This window comes from Amblyomma mixtum, chromosome 10 (genome assembly GCF_055824585.1).
Source record: "Amblyomma mixtum isolate Tamu chromosome 10, ASM5582458v1, whole genome shotgun sequence".
Lineage (NCBI taxonomy): Eukaryota > Metazoa > Arthropoda > Arachnida > Ixodida > Ixodidae > Amblyomma > Amblyomma mixtum.
In genome coordinates, this window is record NC_143021.1 from 126,949,492 (window position 1) to 126,969,134 (window position 19,643).

The 19,643-nt window shown below is 48.8% G+C and overlaps 1 protein-coding gene across 1 annotated transcript in view; it reads right to left on the bottom strand.

The window, feature by feature from the left end:
• LOC149326894 (uncharacterized) overlaps window positions 1-19,643 on the bottom strand; it is a 103,591-nt gene that overhangs the window by 75,730 nt on the left and 8,218 nt on the right. Inside the window, exon 2 of the mRNA XM_089564718.1 lies at window positions 10,371-10,480. Coding sequence (XP_089420844.1) covers window positions 10,371-10,480 — 110 coding nt within the window. The remainder of the gene's footprint in view (window positions 1-10,370; window positions 10,481-19,643) is intronic.

Sequence of the window (19,643 nt, forward strand, 5' to 3'; positions counted from 1 at the left end):
TTGTCCCTCCCTCCTGAAGAATTCATCGGTGGCCGGGGTGTGCACTGTCTGCCTCCGTGTCGCTATCTCTCTAGAGATCAAAGAAACAGGCACACATCTCAAGACGGCTCGAAACACATGCTCGCCGGTGCCGCTGTATGTCTGCAACGACGCGTCCCCGGACGCGGCACTTTGCAGATGTGACCCAAAGCGTGGAAGCAGGGCCGCTTTTACTCTTTTGGCTGAGCGCACCGCCGCCCCTGACGTGCGGCCATCACTCACGGTTCGAGTGAGTGATTTTCCAGGGGGGTGCAGCCGCCCCCCCTTGCCCCCCCCTCCGGACGCCCATGGCTCCGACCCATTCTCTGGCTTGCGACCGGCGAAAGCTGGGCGCCAAACGACCAAAAACCTCTTGTCACTTGGCAGCTGGTCTCCGCTGAGCTTGCCACGTCTTTGTCGAGGGCGTCTCCTTTGAGTCCGAGACCACGTCCCCCACACGCTCTAAGTGTGTCTGGGAGCTTCAGGCTAAAAGTGCGCGAAAAGTTGGGTGACACAAAGTATCCCATTCCCGCCAATGGCGTCAGCCGATTCTCATGAACGTGCTAGGCTGAAAATGCAGCGAGTGGCATGACCATGCATGGAGGCGATTATCTCCGAACATGGAAAGAAGCATCTGTCTCCATTAATCTGCCACCCCCGACGATGTCTCGCTAGTAGGCCTATAGCAGCTATAGCAGCTACTTTGACTACGGATAAAACTTGCTCCATGGAGCTTCCAGTTCCATGGCGCAACCTGTCCAATAAAAAAGAAGGGACCAGAACTCTGCGCGAGGAGCATCGGTTGCTATTTGATTTCGATCTTCATTACCTGAGGCACGCTGCGTACTCTCCGCTGTGTGCCCGCTTCCTGCTCACGACCACAGCTTTACAGGCGATGAATCGATTGGGGCGGGAGACGCACCGCAGTTGATTGCGTTGACCGCAGTTCATGCCAAGGTATAGGTACTGAAACTTCCCTAGGTTCTCCCAATCCTAGATCCCCGCCCATGCGCATTAGTTTCGACTACAAAACTGCTCCTGCCTCGCGCTTACGACGCATTTCGCTCCACTGTAAGGCCACTTAGCTAAGCAGTACACACGAGTTGCTTGGCGTTGTAGACTCTCGGCGCGCGCATAGCCGGTGGCCAGGTGAGGTTTCTTTGCATATTTATTATTGTTGATTATTGTAACTTTCACGATGCTGTGGCCGTATAACTTGCTGCTAAGAAAATAATCTGTTTTCAAGAGCAAGGTAAATAACTTTATATTTCGGTGACCTGCTAGATTTAGCGGGATAGTGTTAACGTTCCGTGTCGTGGAAAAGTTGGCTTCGGCGTCCTTGGCTGTGAACAATAAATCACAACGGAACAAACAGTGAATTAAACTGGGGAACACGTCAGAATGTTCAACCTGACGTGAAACTTCTCAGTGAGGTTCGTGTAACCAGCAGGAACGTTACTGAGCCGAAAACAAAAATGGATTGACTTGGGTCGCTGTAGGAAGTGTAACCAGATCTATGGGATTGGGACAGGAGAACGCTACGCATAGGCCACGAAGGCTCGTTGCTTGAAGCTGAAAAGAGGTGGGCGTAGTGATTGCGTTGTGGTCTTACAGTCAGTAATGTAACTTAAGAGTTATATACTAATGCGGGCATGAGTAAGTATGAGTATGCTATTTAGGATTTAGGTAATTATTTTTATTTATTTATTACAAATACCTCAAGGGCCCTCGGGTGAGGGCTTTACATGAGGGGTGGGCTAGCAACCTGGTGTTAATAACAGATTTTTTCGATGACTTTCTTGAAATGGTCCGGGTTTGTATGAAGGGTGGCACTTTTGGGAAGACTGTTCCAGTCACGCGCTGTTTGGATGAAGAAGGAATGAAGATGGGTCACGGTGCGAGCAGGGGGTGGGCAAACGGCATTTTGGTGGCTTGTGTGGGCTGAAGAACGATGAGCAGGCTGGATAGGACAGTTGTAATAAAAGTTATGATGCATTTTGTGGTACAAGCACAGCCTTGCAACTGTACGACGTTGCTTGAGGTTAGGTAGGCATGCATTATTTTTGAGGGAAGTAACACTGGTGGAGTATGAGTAGTTTGAGTAGATGAATCGAACGGTGCTATTTTGGACAAGGTGAATACAGTTAGTTAGGTTAAGTTGAGCGGGGTCTCAGATGGCAGATGCGTATTCTAACTTTGGCCGAATTAATGTTTTAAAAACTAATAATTTAACTGCGATGTGAAATAGAAGGCCATAACTTTATGCGCTTCAAAAGCGGGGCTGTGAGACTCGAACAGGGCGAAACCACGTGACCTGTCCTTTGGCGGCCTCACTTGAAAGAGCGCCCCTTACGTGTTACTTTCCGGCTGAACGCGGAGGTCGCTCGGGGTTGGCTGATTATTGTTCGTTTGATATGTAGGCGTCGTGGCCGGCAGTGGTGTCGCAGCAAGATTACAGGCCTAAGAAGTGAGTATTTTGTCCTTGTATTATACGCGCAGTTTCCCCCCTTTTTTGAGCGGCCGCCGTGGATAAGTGGTTATGACTCTCGGCTGTTGACCCGAAAGACGCTGGTTGGATCCCGTCTGCGGCGGTCGAATTCGGATTTGGGTGAAATTGAAGAAGCTGATGTAGTGCGCGATGTCAGGGTATATTACAGAACCTCAGGTGGCAGAAATTTCTAGAGCCCTTCGCTACGAAGTCCCTCATAGCTAGAGTCGGTTTGGGACGTTAAACTCCCATAAACTAAACAAAGCTAAACTATTACCTTTTAATGAAATGAACAAACTAGCACGCAAAGCGTTCTACTGTAGCCCACTCACTCGTGGCCACTTCTACGTTGCTGCTCAGAGTGGAGTCTGCGCAATGCGTGTAGCCCCTGTGCCATGGGAGACTCGGGAGCGTTGGATAAGCTGCAATAAGCCGCCAAGATTCAGAGCGCTCACCAGCGTGATAAGCATCGGTAATTGCAGAATGCAGCCGTACATAAGGTGGAACGCTAAGCCACCTGGCATCGCTGTCGGGCAAGGCACAGCCTCCTGAAGAACGCAGCATAAATTTTAAAAAAGAAACAATAAAGCAGCAGCCCCTTTGGCGATGCCAGATTGTTGACGGAGCAGCTTCCTACTAAGTGTGTGCTAACAGATCAACATCACACATGTAAAGTCAAACAGCTGCTGGAACGCTATGACGGGAGAAATTTTGCTCTCGGTCATTACCATTAATTAGCAGCTCAGAAGTTCTAGTAGGTTTTGTCTTTACTGCAGCTCAGTTTTCGAAAACCCCGAAAAAAGTGAACGACTACGCTACTTCTCCCATATTAGGCCCATCTGTAGTCTGCTTTATCTATCTAAAATGCACAATCCACTGCTAGTCGGAAGCGGGTACCGAAACGAGCTGCTTGGTTTGTAAGAAAAAATTTTGATAAAAAATGTCGCATCTATTGAGAGACCTTTTGCGATCAATAAGCACATCTAAACAACATATTAAGGTTGAAATTAATTGTGTGGACCATCACCAAGCATGAACACGGAAGGATCGTTGCTTATCGACTTACCATTGCGTTTCACAAGGGCACCATCACACATAGACAATTCTCGAGATCATCTTTCCCTAAAATGTTTTCGATTTCTTTCTTTTTCCAGCAACACCGTCAAAGTGTCGGAGCGATTCAATAAATGACGACGAGACATTATCGACTGCAGGCTATGCTGTCCTACACGTTACCTGCGCACTGCTGCTTTTTCTGCTCATTCCACTCTGTACATATTGGTGCTTTCATTTAGCTAGCGTGTATTTTTCCGAGTAGATAATATTCTACAAACCGCAAATCCTTTCATTTATAGTTTTTTTGTTGGCTATATCCTATTCTATATGCACTGCATATGCCTTCTTGAATATTGTCCTGTGGAGGGTGCGGGTAAAAGGTGCTCGGCTGCTGACCCGAAAAACGCGGATTCGATCCCGGCCGCGGCGGTCGAATTTCGGTGGTGCCGTAATTCTAGAGGCCCGTTTACTGTGCGATGCCAGTGCACGGTAAAGAATTTCAAGTGGTCGAAATTTCCGGAGCCCTTCACTGCGGCGTACCTCATAGCCGGAGTGGATTTGGGACGTTAAACCGCCATAAACGCGAAACAGATATAGTAAAAAAGAATATTTGTTATTTAACGACTGTTTGTTCTTTTTATGTGTTTAAACGTTCCAAAGAGACTCAGGCTATGAGAGACGCCGTTGTGAAGGGCTCCTGAAATATCGACCACCTGGGGTTCATTAACGGGTACTGACATCGCACAGTACACGGGCCTCTAGAATTCCGCCTCCATCGAAATTCGACTGCCGCGGCCGGAAGCGAACCCGCCCCTTTCAGTTTAGCAGCCGAGCACCAAAACCACTGAGCCACCGGGGCGGCGCTGAAACGGCTATCATCAATTTGGATACAACTCAACAACAAAGCAACAAATACCCCTTCCAAGCGACCTTTCAGCCAGAGACGTTTGGTGTTTGTAACGGCCTTCTGGCTCTCACCTCCAAGCTTCGGGGCCTCTGAGAGGTGTCTCGAACCATTTGGTGCTTCTAAAAACAACGCGACTTAGCCTATGAATGCAATGATTGAACGAAGCGAAAGGCGCGTGCATGCAGCGAGTGGGCACGCAACCCCCTCTCCCCCCTTCACTTATAGCACACCCGACCTGCACGAGACGAAAGCTGCCCGAGGCATTTGCAGAAGGTGGTCAATTGATCATATAACGGAGCCGTGCGTCGGTCTTAGTAAGAAGTAGGTATCATAGAAGCGGCCGAAAAGGTAATTCTGAAGGGTAATTTTTCTTTGTGGGTTTCGTGCAGGGCGCGTAGGCCTCATCCTTGATTTTGCACTCGAAGCGTATTACTCTTGTTCGGTTGGTTCCTTCGACCATGCTACTGCACGGGGCGTTCACCGGGATGATGCGAAAAACTGTCGAGACTGACGGTCCTTTAGAATGTGCTCCGATCAGCCTGCTGCGAAGCACGGTTCCCGATCAGGAAGAAACTTTTGAGGCTTCTCAGCAGCAAAGATGTTATGTGAAGACTTAATTTACTACGTGTGGATTGTTTCGTTCCAGTGAACAAACGCCCAGATCTAGTCCCTCCTTCATTGAACTCACCGCTGAAGGTAGGAGGAGTCAACTAATGTGTGGAGTGCCTTTCAAGCAGTCGCACGGGGGCTTTGCTTTTGTTTTTTTTTCTAGGTTTCCGGAAATAAATAGATTCAGTCATATACAACATAGCTGCAAATTAGGACCCCGGAAAAGAAAATGCGCGTGGACTATTTGCTTTCCCCGATCGCTACGTATCACTCCGACAATAGCAGAGCTGCAAGCCTACACAGGACTGGCTGAAACGCACTCCTCGCGATGGTTGACTCCTACTGTCCGCGGTAAGTTAAAAAAAAAAGGAAGGAGCCGGGGCGTTTAATCCAATTTAAATTAGGGAAATCGGCCGTACAGGACAATAATTTGGGGTTTGTGAGCATGCTCGGAACGTATAGATAGTGTTTCCGCGGTAGAAAAAAGGAGTTCAGATATCTCTTTGGTGCACCTTTGATGTGAACGACCCGTCAAACGCGGCTAGGGCAATTAACTTTTCGCTTGCATAGAGAGAAGAGTCGATAAGCTCATTGATCTACAAATAGATCAGCAACAAAAACAATAACTGCCAACTCGAACAAGCCCTCTACATAACCCCACCTGGATGACTGGCTTGTTTCCTAAGCCCAGATATGTTCCTCATCGACAGTTTCGCCCGGGCAACCTACTGGGCGAATATGAGGCATCAATTATCTGCAACTAAAGGCTATTTTTCGAATGTTGAAAAATTCGAGTAAAATCCATTTTGTTCGTCCACATTGAGTTAGCATTTATTGGTTTAACGGCATAGCGTGCCATCGTAGTGCGGCCGCAGAAACTGACGACAGTCCCATACGCCTGCCAAGCACGCGCAGATTTTATTTCGTGGCTGCTTAACTGCATGCCGGCAGCACGCTTTCCCGTTCCCGCCTGGCTGAGCGCGTCCTGTCAAATATATTTGTGGAGACCCGGCGACGACTTGCGTCTCCGATTCATCTCCACAAATTTGGTGACCAGGACGTGATGTGGTGACGGCGGAACAAGGCCTCGATGGTGAGGAACCAAAGTTCCGAGTACGATGACCAGAAGGCGGGGAGCTTGAGGGCGGAGACCTCGGACTCATGAGGTGGCAGCGTGAGAGGCGACGGAGACGGTACAGGAGTGGAGGGATCTATGGCCAGGGCTTACACGACAGAAGGTAAGCGGGGTCTCGAGCTCCGGGCAGTGGTAGGATTAGCGAAGCGGCTGATCCAAGCGCAGGGCCGGAGCAGAGATCGAAGACGCGAAGTCCGGAGTCACCAAATTTGTGGAGACGGATCGCAGACACCTCCTTTCAGACGCAGTCGCAGACTTAGTCCTTGGGCGTCGCCCCTGCACATGGTGCCCAAAAAGACCGGCGACTGGCGCCCATGCGGCGATTACCGGGCTCTCAACGAGGCCACAGTCCCTGACCGCTACCCGATTCCCCGCATCCAGGATTTTACATCGGCCATCCATGGCTGCACAATCTTCAGCGAAGTCGATCTTGTGAAGGCATACCATCAGATTCCCGTGGAGCCGTTGGATTTCCTGAAGACCGCCATTATTACACCTTTTGGCATGTTTGAATATCTGAGGATGCCTATCGGTCTTCGCAATGGGGCCCAGACTTTTCAGCGCTTTGTCGACCAAGTACTACACGGCTTGACGTGCTGCTTTGCATATCTTGACTACATTCTCGTCTTCAGCCCTACGGCGAGGCTCACAAGCTCCAGGTGTCAAATGCTGGCAAGACTAAGCCGCTTTAGTCTTGTGTTCAACGGACCGAAAAGCGAGTTCGGCGTTGCAGAGTAGGACTTTCTCGGGCATCGCGTCTATGCTCATGTCATTCGCCCCTTACCGGCCCGTGTCACCGCCATCAGTCAGTTTACCCGGCCCACCACCACCCGACAACTGCGCGAATTTCTTGGCCTCGCCAACTATTATCGCCGCTTCATTCCTCGCTGTGCCGCAATACTGCAGCCTCTCCACGACCTTTTCTCGGGCCACAGCAAGCCGACCACTCTTGTTGCTTGGACCCATGCCACTGACCGCGCATTCGGCGGCATCGAAGCAGCCATTGCCGGCGCGACGCTCCTGTGTGATCCTAAATGTGGCACGCCCACGTCCGTCATGGTTCACGCATCGGACACTACTGTCGGCGTGGTCTTGCAACAGTTCGTCGCTGGCGTTTGGCAGCCAATCGCCTTCTTTTCCAAGAAGCTTGCGCCCCCTGAACGCCGCTACAGCACCTTCGGCCGAGAGCTGCTAGCAATATATTCAGCCGTGAAGCACTTCCGTCATTTTCTCGAGGGACGCACCTTTCATGTTCTCACTGACCACAAACCTCTGACGTCCGCGCTGACGTCCAGCAGCACCTCCTACGCTCCTCGCAAAATCAGGCAGCACGCCTACATTTCCGAATTCGCCTGCGACATTCGTCACGTCAGCGGCAAGTCCAACATAGTTGCTGACGCTCTTTCTCGTCCTGCAGTCAATGCGACGGACAATGGATGACCAATCGACTTCAAGGCCATGGCTGCTGCTCAGCGAGCCGATGCCGAGTTGCAATAAGATGCAACGGTTTCGCACGCGCGACACCTCTCTGGTGTTGGAGGACGTCTTGCTTTCTGACTGCGCCGTTCCTCTCGTTTGTGATACGTCAACCGGTCGGCCTCGCCCCTACGTACATCCACCATACCGACGAACCGTCTTTGATGCCCTCCATTCTTTGGCCCATCCTGGCATTCGCGTAATACAGCGCCTTGTCACGGCTGGCTATGTCTGGCCTAGCATCAACGTTGCCGTTCGCCGCTGGTCGCGCACATGCCTGAGCTGTCAGCAAAGCAAAGTGCATCGATACACTGCGACTCCGCTTGGCACGTTCCCGTCTCCGGACGCCCGCTTCAGCCATCTACACGTTGACATTGTCGGTCCCCTTCCTCCCTGCGGGAACCACCGCTACCTGTTAACCTGCATTGACATGTTCATGAGATGGCCTGAAGCGATGCCCCTTCTGGACATAACGGCGGAGTCGATCGCAAGAGCAGTCATCACACTGTGGATCAGACGCTACGGTGTCCCTTGCACCATTACGACTGATCGTGGTCGGCAATATGACTCCACCTTATTTGCCAACCTATCTCGGCTCCTCGGCGTCAATCACATCAAGACGACCTCTTACCACCCGATTTCCAACGATGTCATTGAGCGTTTTCACCGGTAATTGAAAGCTTCGCTTAAGGCGTCCGCTATTCCTTCGCCATGGATTGAGCGCCTAACCTTCGTTCTGCTTGGTCTCCGCAACGCACTTCGCAGTGACTCTTCTCTCTGTGCAGCAGAGCTAACGTTTGGCACTACTCTCCGTGTCCCTGGCGAATTCTTCGAGCCCTCGCCACCCAGGCCTGCTGACGTCTCAGATTACGCCTACCGTCTACGTAGCGCTATGAGCACTGTCATTCCACCATGTCAGCGCCAGTATTCTCGTCGTGTCCACGTCCCCCCCCCCCCGCCCCCCCGACATTCAGCGGTGCACTCACGTCTTTGTTCGCCACCACGCCGTACGCCCGCCCTTAAGGCCACCATACGATGGTCCCTACCAAGTGCTCCAGCGTGCTCCTAAGCACTTTCTTCTGCTCATCAACGGCCGGGAGGACACAATCTCAGTTGACCGCATTAAACCTGCTCGCCTTGACACCGACGTCATCGCAAACTGTGCCGCTGCATTCCCTCCCGACTGTGCCTGTTCTCGTCGCTTACGATTTGCACCAAGAGCATCCGCTTTTCGCCATTCACACCTTGCTCATGGCTTCATCGCTAGAGGGGGGGTCCTATAGCGTGATTCGTGGTCCAGCCGCAGAAGAGCACGACAGCCTCAGTACGCCTGCCAAGCACGCGCAGACTGGATTTCATCGCTGCTTAACTGCATGCCGGCAGCACGCTGTCCCATTCTCGCCCGGCTGAGCGCATCCTGTCAAATATATTTGTGGACACCCGACAACGACCTGTGTCTGCGATTCATCTCAACAACGTGTATTTCTTAAAGTCCCATTTAAACATCGGGTCTTGGAATGAACTACATATTTTTGCGTGAAAAGGCAGCCTTGTGGGCTCCAAGGCACCGCCGTTGTGAGAGGTGCAAAATAAATTTTGGTTTGCATTTGCTATGAACAGAAATTTCCTTTCAAAGGTAATTTTTAATTTTTCCTCCATCTAAATTTACCATATTATTGCGAGCCTGCAATGCGTAGTTGTGAGGGTTATCTGTGTTTTGTACAAATAATGAATATACACTCGCCAACAAGTTCTTCAAAAGGAAGCAAGACCTTTCGGGGCCCGTACAGGTCCCTTGATAACATAGAGCGCTGCATGGAACGACATGTCAAAGGGGCTGCATACATTGCGCAGACTCCACTCTGAGCACCAATGCAGAAGTGGCCACTAGTGAGTGGGCTATAGTAGAATGTTTTGCATCCTAGTTTGTTCATTTCATTAAAAAGTACTAGTTTAGTTTAGTTTATGGGAGTTTAAGGTCCGAAAACAACTCAGGCTATGAGGGACGCCGTAGTGAAGGGCGCCGGAAATTTTGACCACCTCGGGTTCTTTAGCGTGGTCTGACTTCGCACCGTACAGAGCCTCTAAAATTTCGGCTCAACCGAAATTCCCTCGCCGCGGCTAGGATCCAATCCGCGTCTTTCGGGTCAGCTGCCGAGTGCCATGACCACTGCGTCACAGCGGCGGCTCCTTTTTTTTCCCCCAACCGGTTTCCGGCTATTTCCGCTAACGCAATGGACTCGCGTCTTTTCTCTAACATGCATCGCCTTAGGCATCATGGCCCATCGGGCTCTCTCACCGGTGTACTATACATAATTACAAAGCCCCAGCAGAGCTTCCCAGCACTAAAACTAACACGGGCTTTGCGTTGCTGGTTCGCCGTACCTTGGCGCGCTGTCATTGTCTGTGCTGCGGTCACCGCTGACGCAGACGGAGCGAAGCTCGGGAACTAGCCAAAAGCTAATGCTCTTAAACTGCGAACTCGAAATAACTAAGGAACGACCTGGCCACTAAATCACTACGGTTGTTAATCGATCTCTGCTAGCAAATAAGCGACGTTTTGAGGAAACCAGGCATCGTTCCAAATCCAATGGCCCGCGCACCGTTCTGACAAGCAACAAAGGGGCTCTTATTTTCTTATTTAATCTTACAAAATAGCATAGGCTGTCTGGAGAGCATACCCGATTCCTAGGACGTACAAGAAGAACCGGACCACCCATCCGCCGTTCAGTGTGTCTGGCAATGTCTTCTGAGGAGCATTGCCACCGTCCAGCACCGTTCGTCTTCCTCCCTGCGAAATAGGTTACAGATTTGCACACATTGTATTAGCAGTTGGATTCTCCTTCTCATCATCGCACAAAATCATGCGGTAGCAGTGTCATTCCTTTCCAAACTCCCCACCCTCGTATAAAAGAACCTCCTACGGCACTCCCAAAAGAGGCCCCGTAATGCACCTCAATACTCTTCTGTGCAACACGCTAACAAGCTAGTCAGTGAGAAGAAATTTAATGCATTGAGGAAATCATGATTAGTATGATGAGTGCTCATTCCAGGAGCCCCTTGGCTTTTGCCACCTTTCTTCCTGCCTGTCCGTTCATCATTGTTTCTATCTTTCTTGCCTGGTGCACCAGCGGAAGCTTGTTTTCCGAATGTATGCTGAACAGCGCCGCTTCCGAGTTCTCAGTTTTTGGGTCAATGATTCTTGGAATACCTGAATTATTTTGGCGTGCCCGTACTATGCTGAATAAGTGAGCAACTTTGCCGCAGAAGGCGCATTGCAGACCGCAAGAATTTCGAAACGTAGCTGGATTTCAGCAATTTTATAAAAACCTTTGACTGCAATTTCCTTTGAATGACTCCTTGTTTTCTGTTCAGATTTTTTTTGCAATTCAGGGTACACATTCGTTGCTAATCTGAAATGGTTGGAGTAATTTCTTATAGCTTAATAACGGTTATGAACAATTATGTTTCTGCGTATGTTGAGGAACCCGGGGTAATAACAAGCACTGCTCTCTGCTAAAACTTTTTACACACCGTTGGTGTCTTTCATTCCGTCAGCCAGAAAATCTTCAATGACTGCAGAATGTTTTAAAGTTACTTAGCTTGGAAGTTTGATATTTTGGACAAGTATTACGGCAAACCTACAAATGGAAAGTTTAGGAAATGCATGTTTTTTATCTCAAGCTAAGATTACACACTCCTGAAAGACATGAGAGCGCAAAACGGGGACACGGACGAGGAAGTGAACAAGACGAGCGCTGCACTTTCAAAAGGATTTATCCAGGGAAGAACGTTTAAATAGCCTTTGTCCTTATCCATGCTCTTGATCGCAGACAATCACCTCTCACAGATACGCATCAAGAAACAGCATTTCACTGTGGCGAAGAACAACTGACGTGTCACTAATGCAACTATCATCTCGCTTCTTGATATGGAAGGCTTCCACAAGCTCACGTTCTGCCCTATCTCGGCTTTTCAATAGCACTTTGCAATCAGATAGTCGAGGCTTGCAGGCTGCATGCTTCTCTTTCGAGCAGGCTTGGCAGTGGTCTGGAAGATCTCCTCTCTTGTTTAATGAATTATTGTGTTCAAGCAGGCGCTCATTAAGACAATGTCCGGTTTGTCCAACGTACACCTTGCCGCATGTAAGCGGGAACTCGTAGACTACTGCTTTCTTGCAGCCAACATGTAGCATTCGGTGTCTGATGGTGCACTCATGTACTTTTTTTCTTGCAATGCGTGAACACATTCCGGCGAGTTCTCGCGGCGCTGAAAATACCACATCGACGCCATACTTATTGGCCACCTTTTTGAGGTTGTGAGAAGTGTGGTGTACGTAAGGTACAACTTCCGGCCTTGCCTGCCTTTTATCTTGAGGTCGGTTGATTCCTTGAGGTCGGTTGTTTTCCTTGCTGCCCTTCAGCTTTTTCAGCAAGGACTGCGCCACGGAGAGAACCAGGGAAGCCGGGATCTCTCATGTCTTTCAGGAATATGCACCAAGAAGCCCAGCTTCAAGTACTTCTTAAGATTACACACTACGATGTGCTGTAGAACACATGAAGTTAATATCTTTTCCCTCTTCACAATCGTCTTCCTACATCCTCGTTTGAAGTACCGTGCCAGGCTGACTACCAAGCACACTTCCTTCGTAATCACTAAAATGTCATTCTCTCTCTTCTCAGCCCAGTGTACCCAATAGAGTACACAATGAGGGCTTTTTGAATCTTCCTCTTGAAGTATCTGCATGCATTAGGAGTATAGTTTTTATTAGCTCAAGCCATTCCCAGCTGAAAAAAAGTTCTATGATGCAACAACCTCATAGATCATTTATCATAGAATATCATACAATCTGTATGACATATCATACAATCTGTATGACATATCATACAATCTGTATGATATATCATACAATTCGTATGATATATCATACAGATTGTATGATATGTCATACAGATTGTATGATATTCTATGATGAATGATCTATGAGGTTATTGCATCATAGAACTTTTTTTCAGTAGGGTTGGCCCCAATATATACATGATTTCTTAATTTTTTTTCTCGTTCTTTCACTGATGCGTATGCATTTTACTGAAGGAGGGATGGATTTCCGGTTCCACTGTAGGGACCATCACCATTGCGGCACCACGGCTCCCGCACTGGCGAGCGCCAGCTTAGAACACGTAGCTCGAGCAAGCGCGTCCATTGAATGCTGGGAGAACCCTCGAAGTCGGCGAACAGCCATGAAGCGCCGCCTCTCAACTGGTAAGGCCTCCCCGTGTCGCTCGTTGGTGTCGAGTACAATAAATGCGGCCGCAGCCACGAGCACATTTCTGGTGCCCACGTAGAGCCCCCGGGTACCCGCGACTAGCACATCGCAACCCGCTTCTGATTTCCTGCAAATGGCAGCCCCACCTTCCGCCATAAACACCACGCCATGGTAATTAATTTTAATTGTGAAACCTGAAATGCAGCTTTTCAGCCGTTCTACGAACCCCATCCCGCCGTCTGGTTCTACCAGGCGGAAGCGCCCTTCTACATCACCGGCCTTTCTCCACGGGCAGCGCTGGCTCTCCTCATCCGTGACGCTTTATTGTTCGCCGTTTTCTCTCGCCTTGCTCGTTCACCACGCCTTCAAAGCTGATGTTCTCCGCTTGAGCGGCGTCACGCAGGTCTTGAATTCACATCCGTTCCCCGAAGCCGTGCCACGGGGCCGTCTTGCCCGCAAGAGCACCCGTGCTCCGCGCGTCAAGGCCTCTCTAGTAATAACTCAAGCTCGAACTCTCCCCACCACGATGTCCACGCAGCCACGACTGCAGCTTTCGCCGACGTTGATCTCCCACCCTTCCACCCTTCCGTCCTGAGTACTGCGTCTCCTGGCTTGCGCAAGTCGAGTGTCTTTCCATAATTCATAACATGTCCTCACAGCGACAACGCTAACCCTGCCACATGTGTGCCCGCACCGGGCTTCACGTAGCAGCGCCAGCCACGCAGTAGCCCGTACGACCACCTGGAGAGTAGGCCCTCCGTTACTGCGATTTGCCGTCGTACAAAGCCACAGTCGACACTTTTGCGTCTTCTGCATCCACAACCGATGCAGCTCTGAGTGGCGCGCCGCTCACCGGCACACCTTCCATTCACCAAAGTTCGTCTACCATCGACCTCTTTCCACCTGCGGCCCTGACCTCTTGCGACACCTTGCCAAAACAGGTTCTGTGCCCTCCTACAGGCGCACGCCGGTGCCGGCCGTCGAGTAGAATATGGCCGCCGACGCGCCCACATGATCTGAAAAATTAGTCAAGAAAAAATTTATTTGGACAGAAAACGAAGCCTCTGTCCCGCGCTAGCCACTTCCTGCACAATTTGAAATTCAATAGAGCGACATCTGAGGTATTGAACCACTTTCAAAGGATGGCGCGATATTTTGGTATTTTGATAAGTCGCACTTATTCATTCCTATAACCTATATTGAAAAAAATGCCATCGGGCTCAAACACTTTCTGTTTAAAACATTTTATTTTTTCGCGTTGATTCGACCGTATAACGCAGCGAAAGTTTTCACTCATATCCACTTTTTTTTAAAGTGTGCAGTTTTGTACAAAAAAAAAGTAAATGAAAATGAGGCTTTCAAGCTCTATTTCTTGTACCAGGAACACAGCGGCCCAAGCGTTTTGTCATCTATTCACGCACCATTGCCCCTTACAAGACCAACTTGGATTTTATCAAGGCGTGCCAAGACGTGCACGTACTGCAAACTGCCTGAGTTGCAACTGGTTTGTCCATGTAAGAGTAGCGGAGAAGGTTGTTTTCCAATCCGAGAGACGGTTGGTCCATTGACGGAGTCATAGGTGTTTTGAAACGCTGATGCTAAATGAGCTAGACTTCTCCTTGCACAGTCGTTTAGAATATCGAGTTAGTGAAATATTAAAAGCACTGTCACTTGTCTCTCGGAAGTGTTGCCAACAGCGCCACCGAAGGGCGATGTGCAACGCACGAAGAAAAACTAAAATTTGCAGACAGAGAAAAAGTAGGCAAGTAGGCCACGTGGCGACATCTCGACTATCTCCAGGCAAAACTCATTCGATGCTAAAATAACACGTGGTTAAGTTCAAGACAACTCGAGTACCCGCCGTGGAAGTTGTGGCACCCACGGAAGAGGGTATCGAACAGGTCGAACCCACTGCCCCCGTAGTTCGACTTAACGCTAAAGGTACGCGAAAGCTACCTACACGTGATCCACACAAACGTGTCAAAAAAGAAAAATCAGCGTTCGGGAAAGTCTAGTCGGACGAAAACATTATCGTACCTTTAGCGGATAATAACTCTCAACCTTGGTTCTCGAACTGCAAGATCACAAACACAACTTGAAAGAACTTTTCGAGGACCTAGCTTACGAGAAACTCAAACAAGACTGATTGTTGAACTCCAAGCTATAACTATAATTAAGACTTCAAGCAGAAATCTTCAAGCAGTATCCGAAACTAAAGAGCCTCCACTTATGCTTAATCTGCCGCAGTGACTTAGCACTGGCCTCTTACGTGCATCCTTAAGTCGACAAACCTGGTGTCCGTCTTAGACCCATCATCGACTTCATCATTTCGCTTCTCCGGGCACTCTATCTCGAATTCCGCTCCTGACTGAGCGCAGCCACACACATTTTGTAGAACGCCTTCGCCACATAGATGTGAGCACCGACAAATTCATGATGTATTTTACCAGGTCTCCCTTTTCTTCAGCGTTCATGTGGCTCTTGCCGTCCCTGCAGCAAAGCAGGCCCTTGAAGAAGATGATCTCGACTCCAGCACAAGCCTGAACTCGGTAGCACTTCGGAGGCTTTAGGATTTCCGCATGACTAGTAGGTTCTCCTCTAGAGTATAATTCTGCTGGATAGCTAGATACACTGCCATGGGCGCCACCATCTGGGAAACTCTCGTCAGCCTGACCAGAGGTCAGGGAGCAGAATGGCTAGCGGTTCGGTCATCAGGAATCAACACTTCCTGATGCCGATGCGCTTTATGACGTTGACTGCTTCTGCATTGGAGAACAAGAACGTAAAGGAAGATAATTTATCTATACATCTCCATTCGTTTAGGCCAGGAGAATAAAGGACAGGGAAACAGACGAGACGACAAGGACGGCCGTGATCCTTGAGCTCCGTCCTTGCCGTCTCGTCACAGTCCCTTTTTTGCCCTGCCGTTTTTTTTTAAAGTTATGTACCAACACGCCTAATTCACCGCTTTAATTAAGGCATGGGCATTTGTGTGCACATGAAGCCGACGCATACTGGCGGCTACTCGTATCTTTTATCTGCCACGCATCCAGCCGACCACAAGGCTTCCGTTGTCTTCTGTGTTGTCAAGGGCGAATACTGCGTGCTCCACGGAAAGCGGAAGAACCAAGGAAGAAGCCTTCGTGCCCTTTGACCTTCATAAGACTGGCTAACCCCGGAGCTTCATTCAGACCGAGTGTTGTCGTGAAGTCCGGGGGACTTAGAAATCATTTATTAATGAAGAGAAGAAACACCTTTCCATCAAAGTACTAAATCACATTCGAGCGGGCGAGCATGGTAGGGGGGCTGAGTAATCTGTTCAGAAGCCTGCAGCTTGAATCGTGGCTGTTCCACTACACAAAAGAGTACAAGTGCAGGTGCTCGGAGTCTCTGCCTTGAGCATACGCGAATGCTCTCCGCAATGTGGCCAGTGTTTGCTGCTCGCGTAGTACGAACATGGTCTGCTGCTCGCACCTTGCTATGTTGTAGATGTTGAAGAGAGTGAACGGGTTCTGAAACTTTGGGATCTGGTTTTAAAAACCCTTGGTTGGTTCAAGATTTTGTTCAATACGTTGATATTATTGGCTTTGGTTCCAGACGAAAGGAGCCACATAGTCTGGGGTACTGCTTAACTCGTACAATTCAGCGAATAGCTATCCTCGTGGCAGGACGGCCGCTGGTGTGAGGATGTGCGAGAGTGATGTTCGTTCGTTAGCACGTGATAAGCAGCAGCAGCGACTGCGTATAGTGCCCGGGCACGCCAAGGGTCGTGAAGCTCCTCGGATGCTAGGAACCCTACTTCGTTTTCGGTAACATAGGCTGCTTTCTTCCAAAGATGATGATCGGTTTCTTTTAACAGCCTTAAGGCTCGGCCTTGCATTGCCCCTACGGTTTTAATCTACCGCGTCAATTTATTCATTCATTTTCGACAGAGCCAGGTAAGGTGTACATGCATATATACATTCGATTTTTTCCATCTTGTCTGGAGAGCCGAGGCAAAGGGCGTAATGAAACGCCTGACGAGGCCGCGGAACCTATATAGCACACAAAGCTTCAGACAGCGGTGCGACGAACGGGAACGCAACATTGATGGGGCAAAATAAAGAAGCGAAAAATTTGAATTACGCTGGTTAGGTACAGTAGTAAATGATATCGTACACGCACTAATGAAATCAAAATGACCAATATATACGGATACACACAAGTGATCTGCACATAGACAATACAGTGAACAATGAATTCTGTTGATACTGTCAGTCACAATTTTGCGAGACACGATCTTAAGCATGAATATATGGTGTAGAAAAATACTGCACACACCGAGACCGAATAATTTTGTATATGTACTCTTCACCGAAAAGGAGATGTTTCATTCGCTTCTTGAACCCAGACGATGAATTAGATTCAGATAGGCGGTCGAGCAGCAGGGGGTAAGCATTGAGGAGTTCGGCAATTTGATTGTGAACTTGCTGTGGTGAGTACGATGTTCTAGCTCTGTTTTTAACATACTGGCCTTCACGTAAACAATAAGTACAATTATGGCTTCCACAGGATGCAATAAATGTTGAACCTAGAGATTAAACACCGTGGTACACCTGCAGAGCGAGGCTTAATCGAGACGTGTTTAAAACGGTAAATACCTTATATTTCTGGAAAAAAAAATATGCAGTGTGTGTTCATATCGTAGTTTTTTTGCAATTATTCTGATAGCATTCTTTTGTACCACGTACAGTCTTTCAAGATTGGTTCTCGTTGTAGTGCCCCATACTAAAATGCAGTAATATAAACCGGGGTAAATTAACGGGTAGTGTAGCTAACGTCTAAGCTAGGTAGGTGTCTTAAACCTGTTGATTTAGCACGCCAGTTATATTTCTGATCTCATTACTTAACTTCGGGACGTTGACACGCATTTAACAGCCCAGCTTGGTCCTATTTACGCACAAAAGACATCATATCCTAGGGCACTAAACTAGTGAACAGAACCAAACGTGCCAAAAATATTGTTAAAAAGCATCTGAACTCTTCAGGCGAAAGAAGGAATTTGCTCATACAATTAACCGCTTAAATATTCGGATGTGAGTTTCAAAATACTTAAGCTGCTGCGTGTTTTCTTTCGCAAAACAAAAAAGCAGGGATGCATTTTCATGTCGACAGCGTTTAGCGACGAATTAAAATATTTATTTATTAAATACTGCAGACGATAACAGTGCCCAAGGAGGACAAGCACACTTTAGATAATGTGCAGTTCAAGTATAATGCAGACAATATTTAAGCGCTCGGTGGATAAATTAACAATTGAGCGTTACTTAAGCTACGACAAAACGGTAACACTATTCAAGTCAGGTAGACGTGTAAAAAATTAACAGCTGACTGTATTTTGCTAAACTTGTAGTCAGTAGAGTGCTTGTGATCGTATGATCTTAATAAATAAAGATATCATTCCGATACTTTCTTTTTCACACTTCAAGCGCTTGTAGAGGGGTTTATTGGAAGGCTGGAGGGGCTGGCAGCTGAACGGTGGCACAGGCTGATCGATTAGCGGCGGCACCGGGACGAAAACCAAGAGCGAGCTCGAGCTCTCGACGCGCGCCGCCGCCGGTATCTCAGGCCGCACAAATCGCTTCGTCGTCGTTGGTGCTGGCGCAGTGTCTTGTTCATTGCACGCTTCATTACTGTTAGTCGCCGCAGGCTCAGTAGGAGAATCCGATATATTAGCGATATATATTAGATAAAGGAAGCTTACAAACGTTATTTAACTTCTTTGAAATCTGTGATGCATTGCTTGGTTAACGGTTCCAAAGCTGTAGTGTAATGTTCGAGCCAGCTCCCTGCTTTCCTTGGAGCTTCAAGCGATATACAATGCAAATGCTTCACCTCCACTCATACCCAATTTCGATATTGTTTACATTTACACCGACTCCCTTGCCGCCCTTAAGCAGCTTAAGGCTGTCCGCCGCACATTCCAAATTACACAATCCATTCATTAACTTTACACAAAATACCCCTGTCCTGTGCGTATACACTGGATTCAGGGTCATGCCCAGGATCCGCATAATATTCATGTGGATACAATGACACACCTTGGAACATCTGACATCCCGCCGCCTTCCCCTCTTCCCTCAGATCCGTTCCTGTCGCAAGTTTCCGAGAACCAGGCGCTCTAATTCCTCCGTATTCGTACCCTCTATCCCGTTGTGTCACTCGGGAAGAGGTGGTATCTGTGCCCCGGATTCGACCAGGAGCGGCTCTCAGTCCTTCTGTGCGTCATCGGCGGCATGACAAACGTTTAAAAGCGACTGAGAAGTGTCCCCATTGTGGCACTGCGCCAGACCAGTGTTACGAAAAACACTTGATGTGGAGAGGACTTGCCCGGCTACAGCTTCCGTGAGACGACGCTTCCTAAGGAACGTAGGCCTGCGATGGGACATGCAGGCGACTATCGCAAGTGGACTCATGATGATCGCTTTATCGAGTTGACACCTTTTAAGCAGCCGCCGCGGTGGCTCAGTGGCTATGGTGCTCGGCTGCTGGCCCGAAAGACGCGGGTTCGATCCCGGTCGCGGCGGCTGAATTTCTTTGGAGGAGAAATTCGAGGCCCGTGTACTGTGCGATGTCAGTGCACGTTAAAGAACCCCAGGTGGTCGAAATTTCCGGAGCCCTCCACTACGGCGTCTCTCATAGCCTTAGT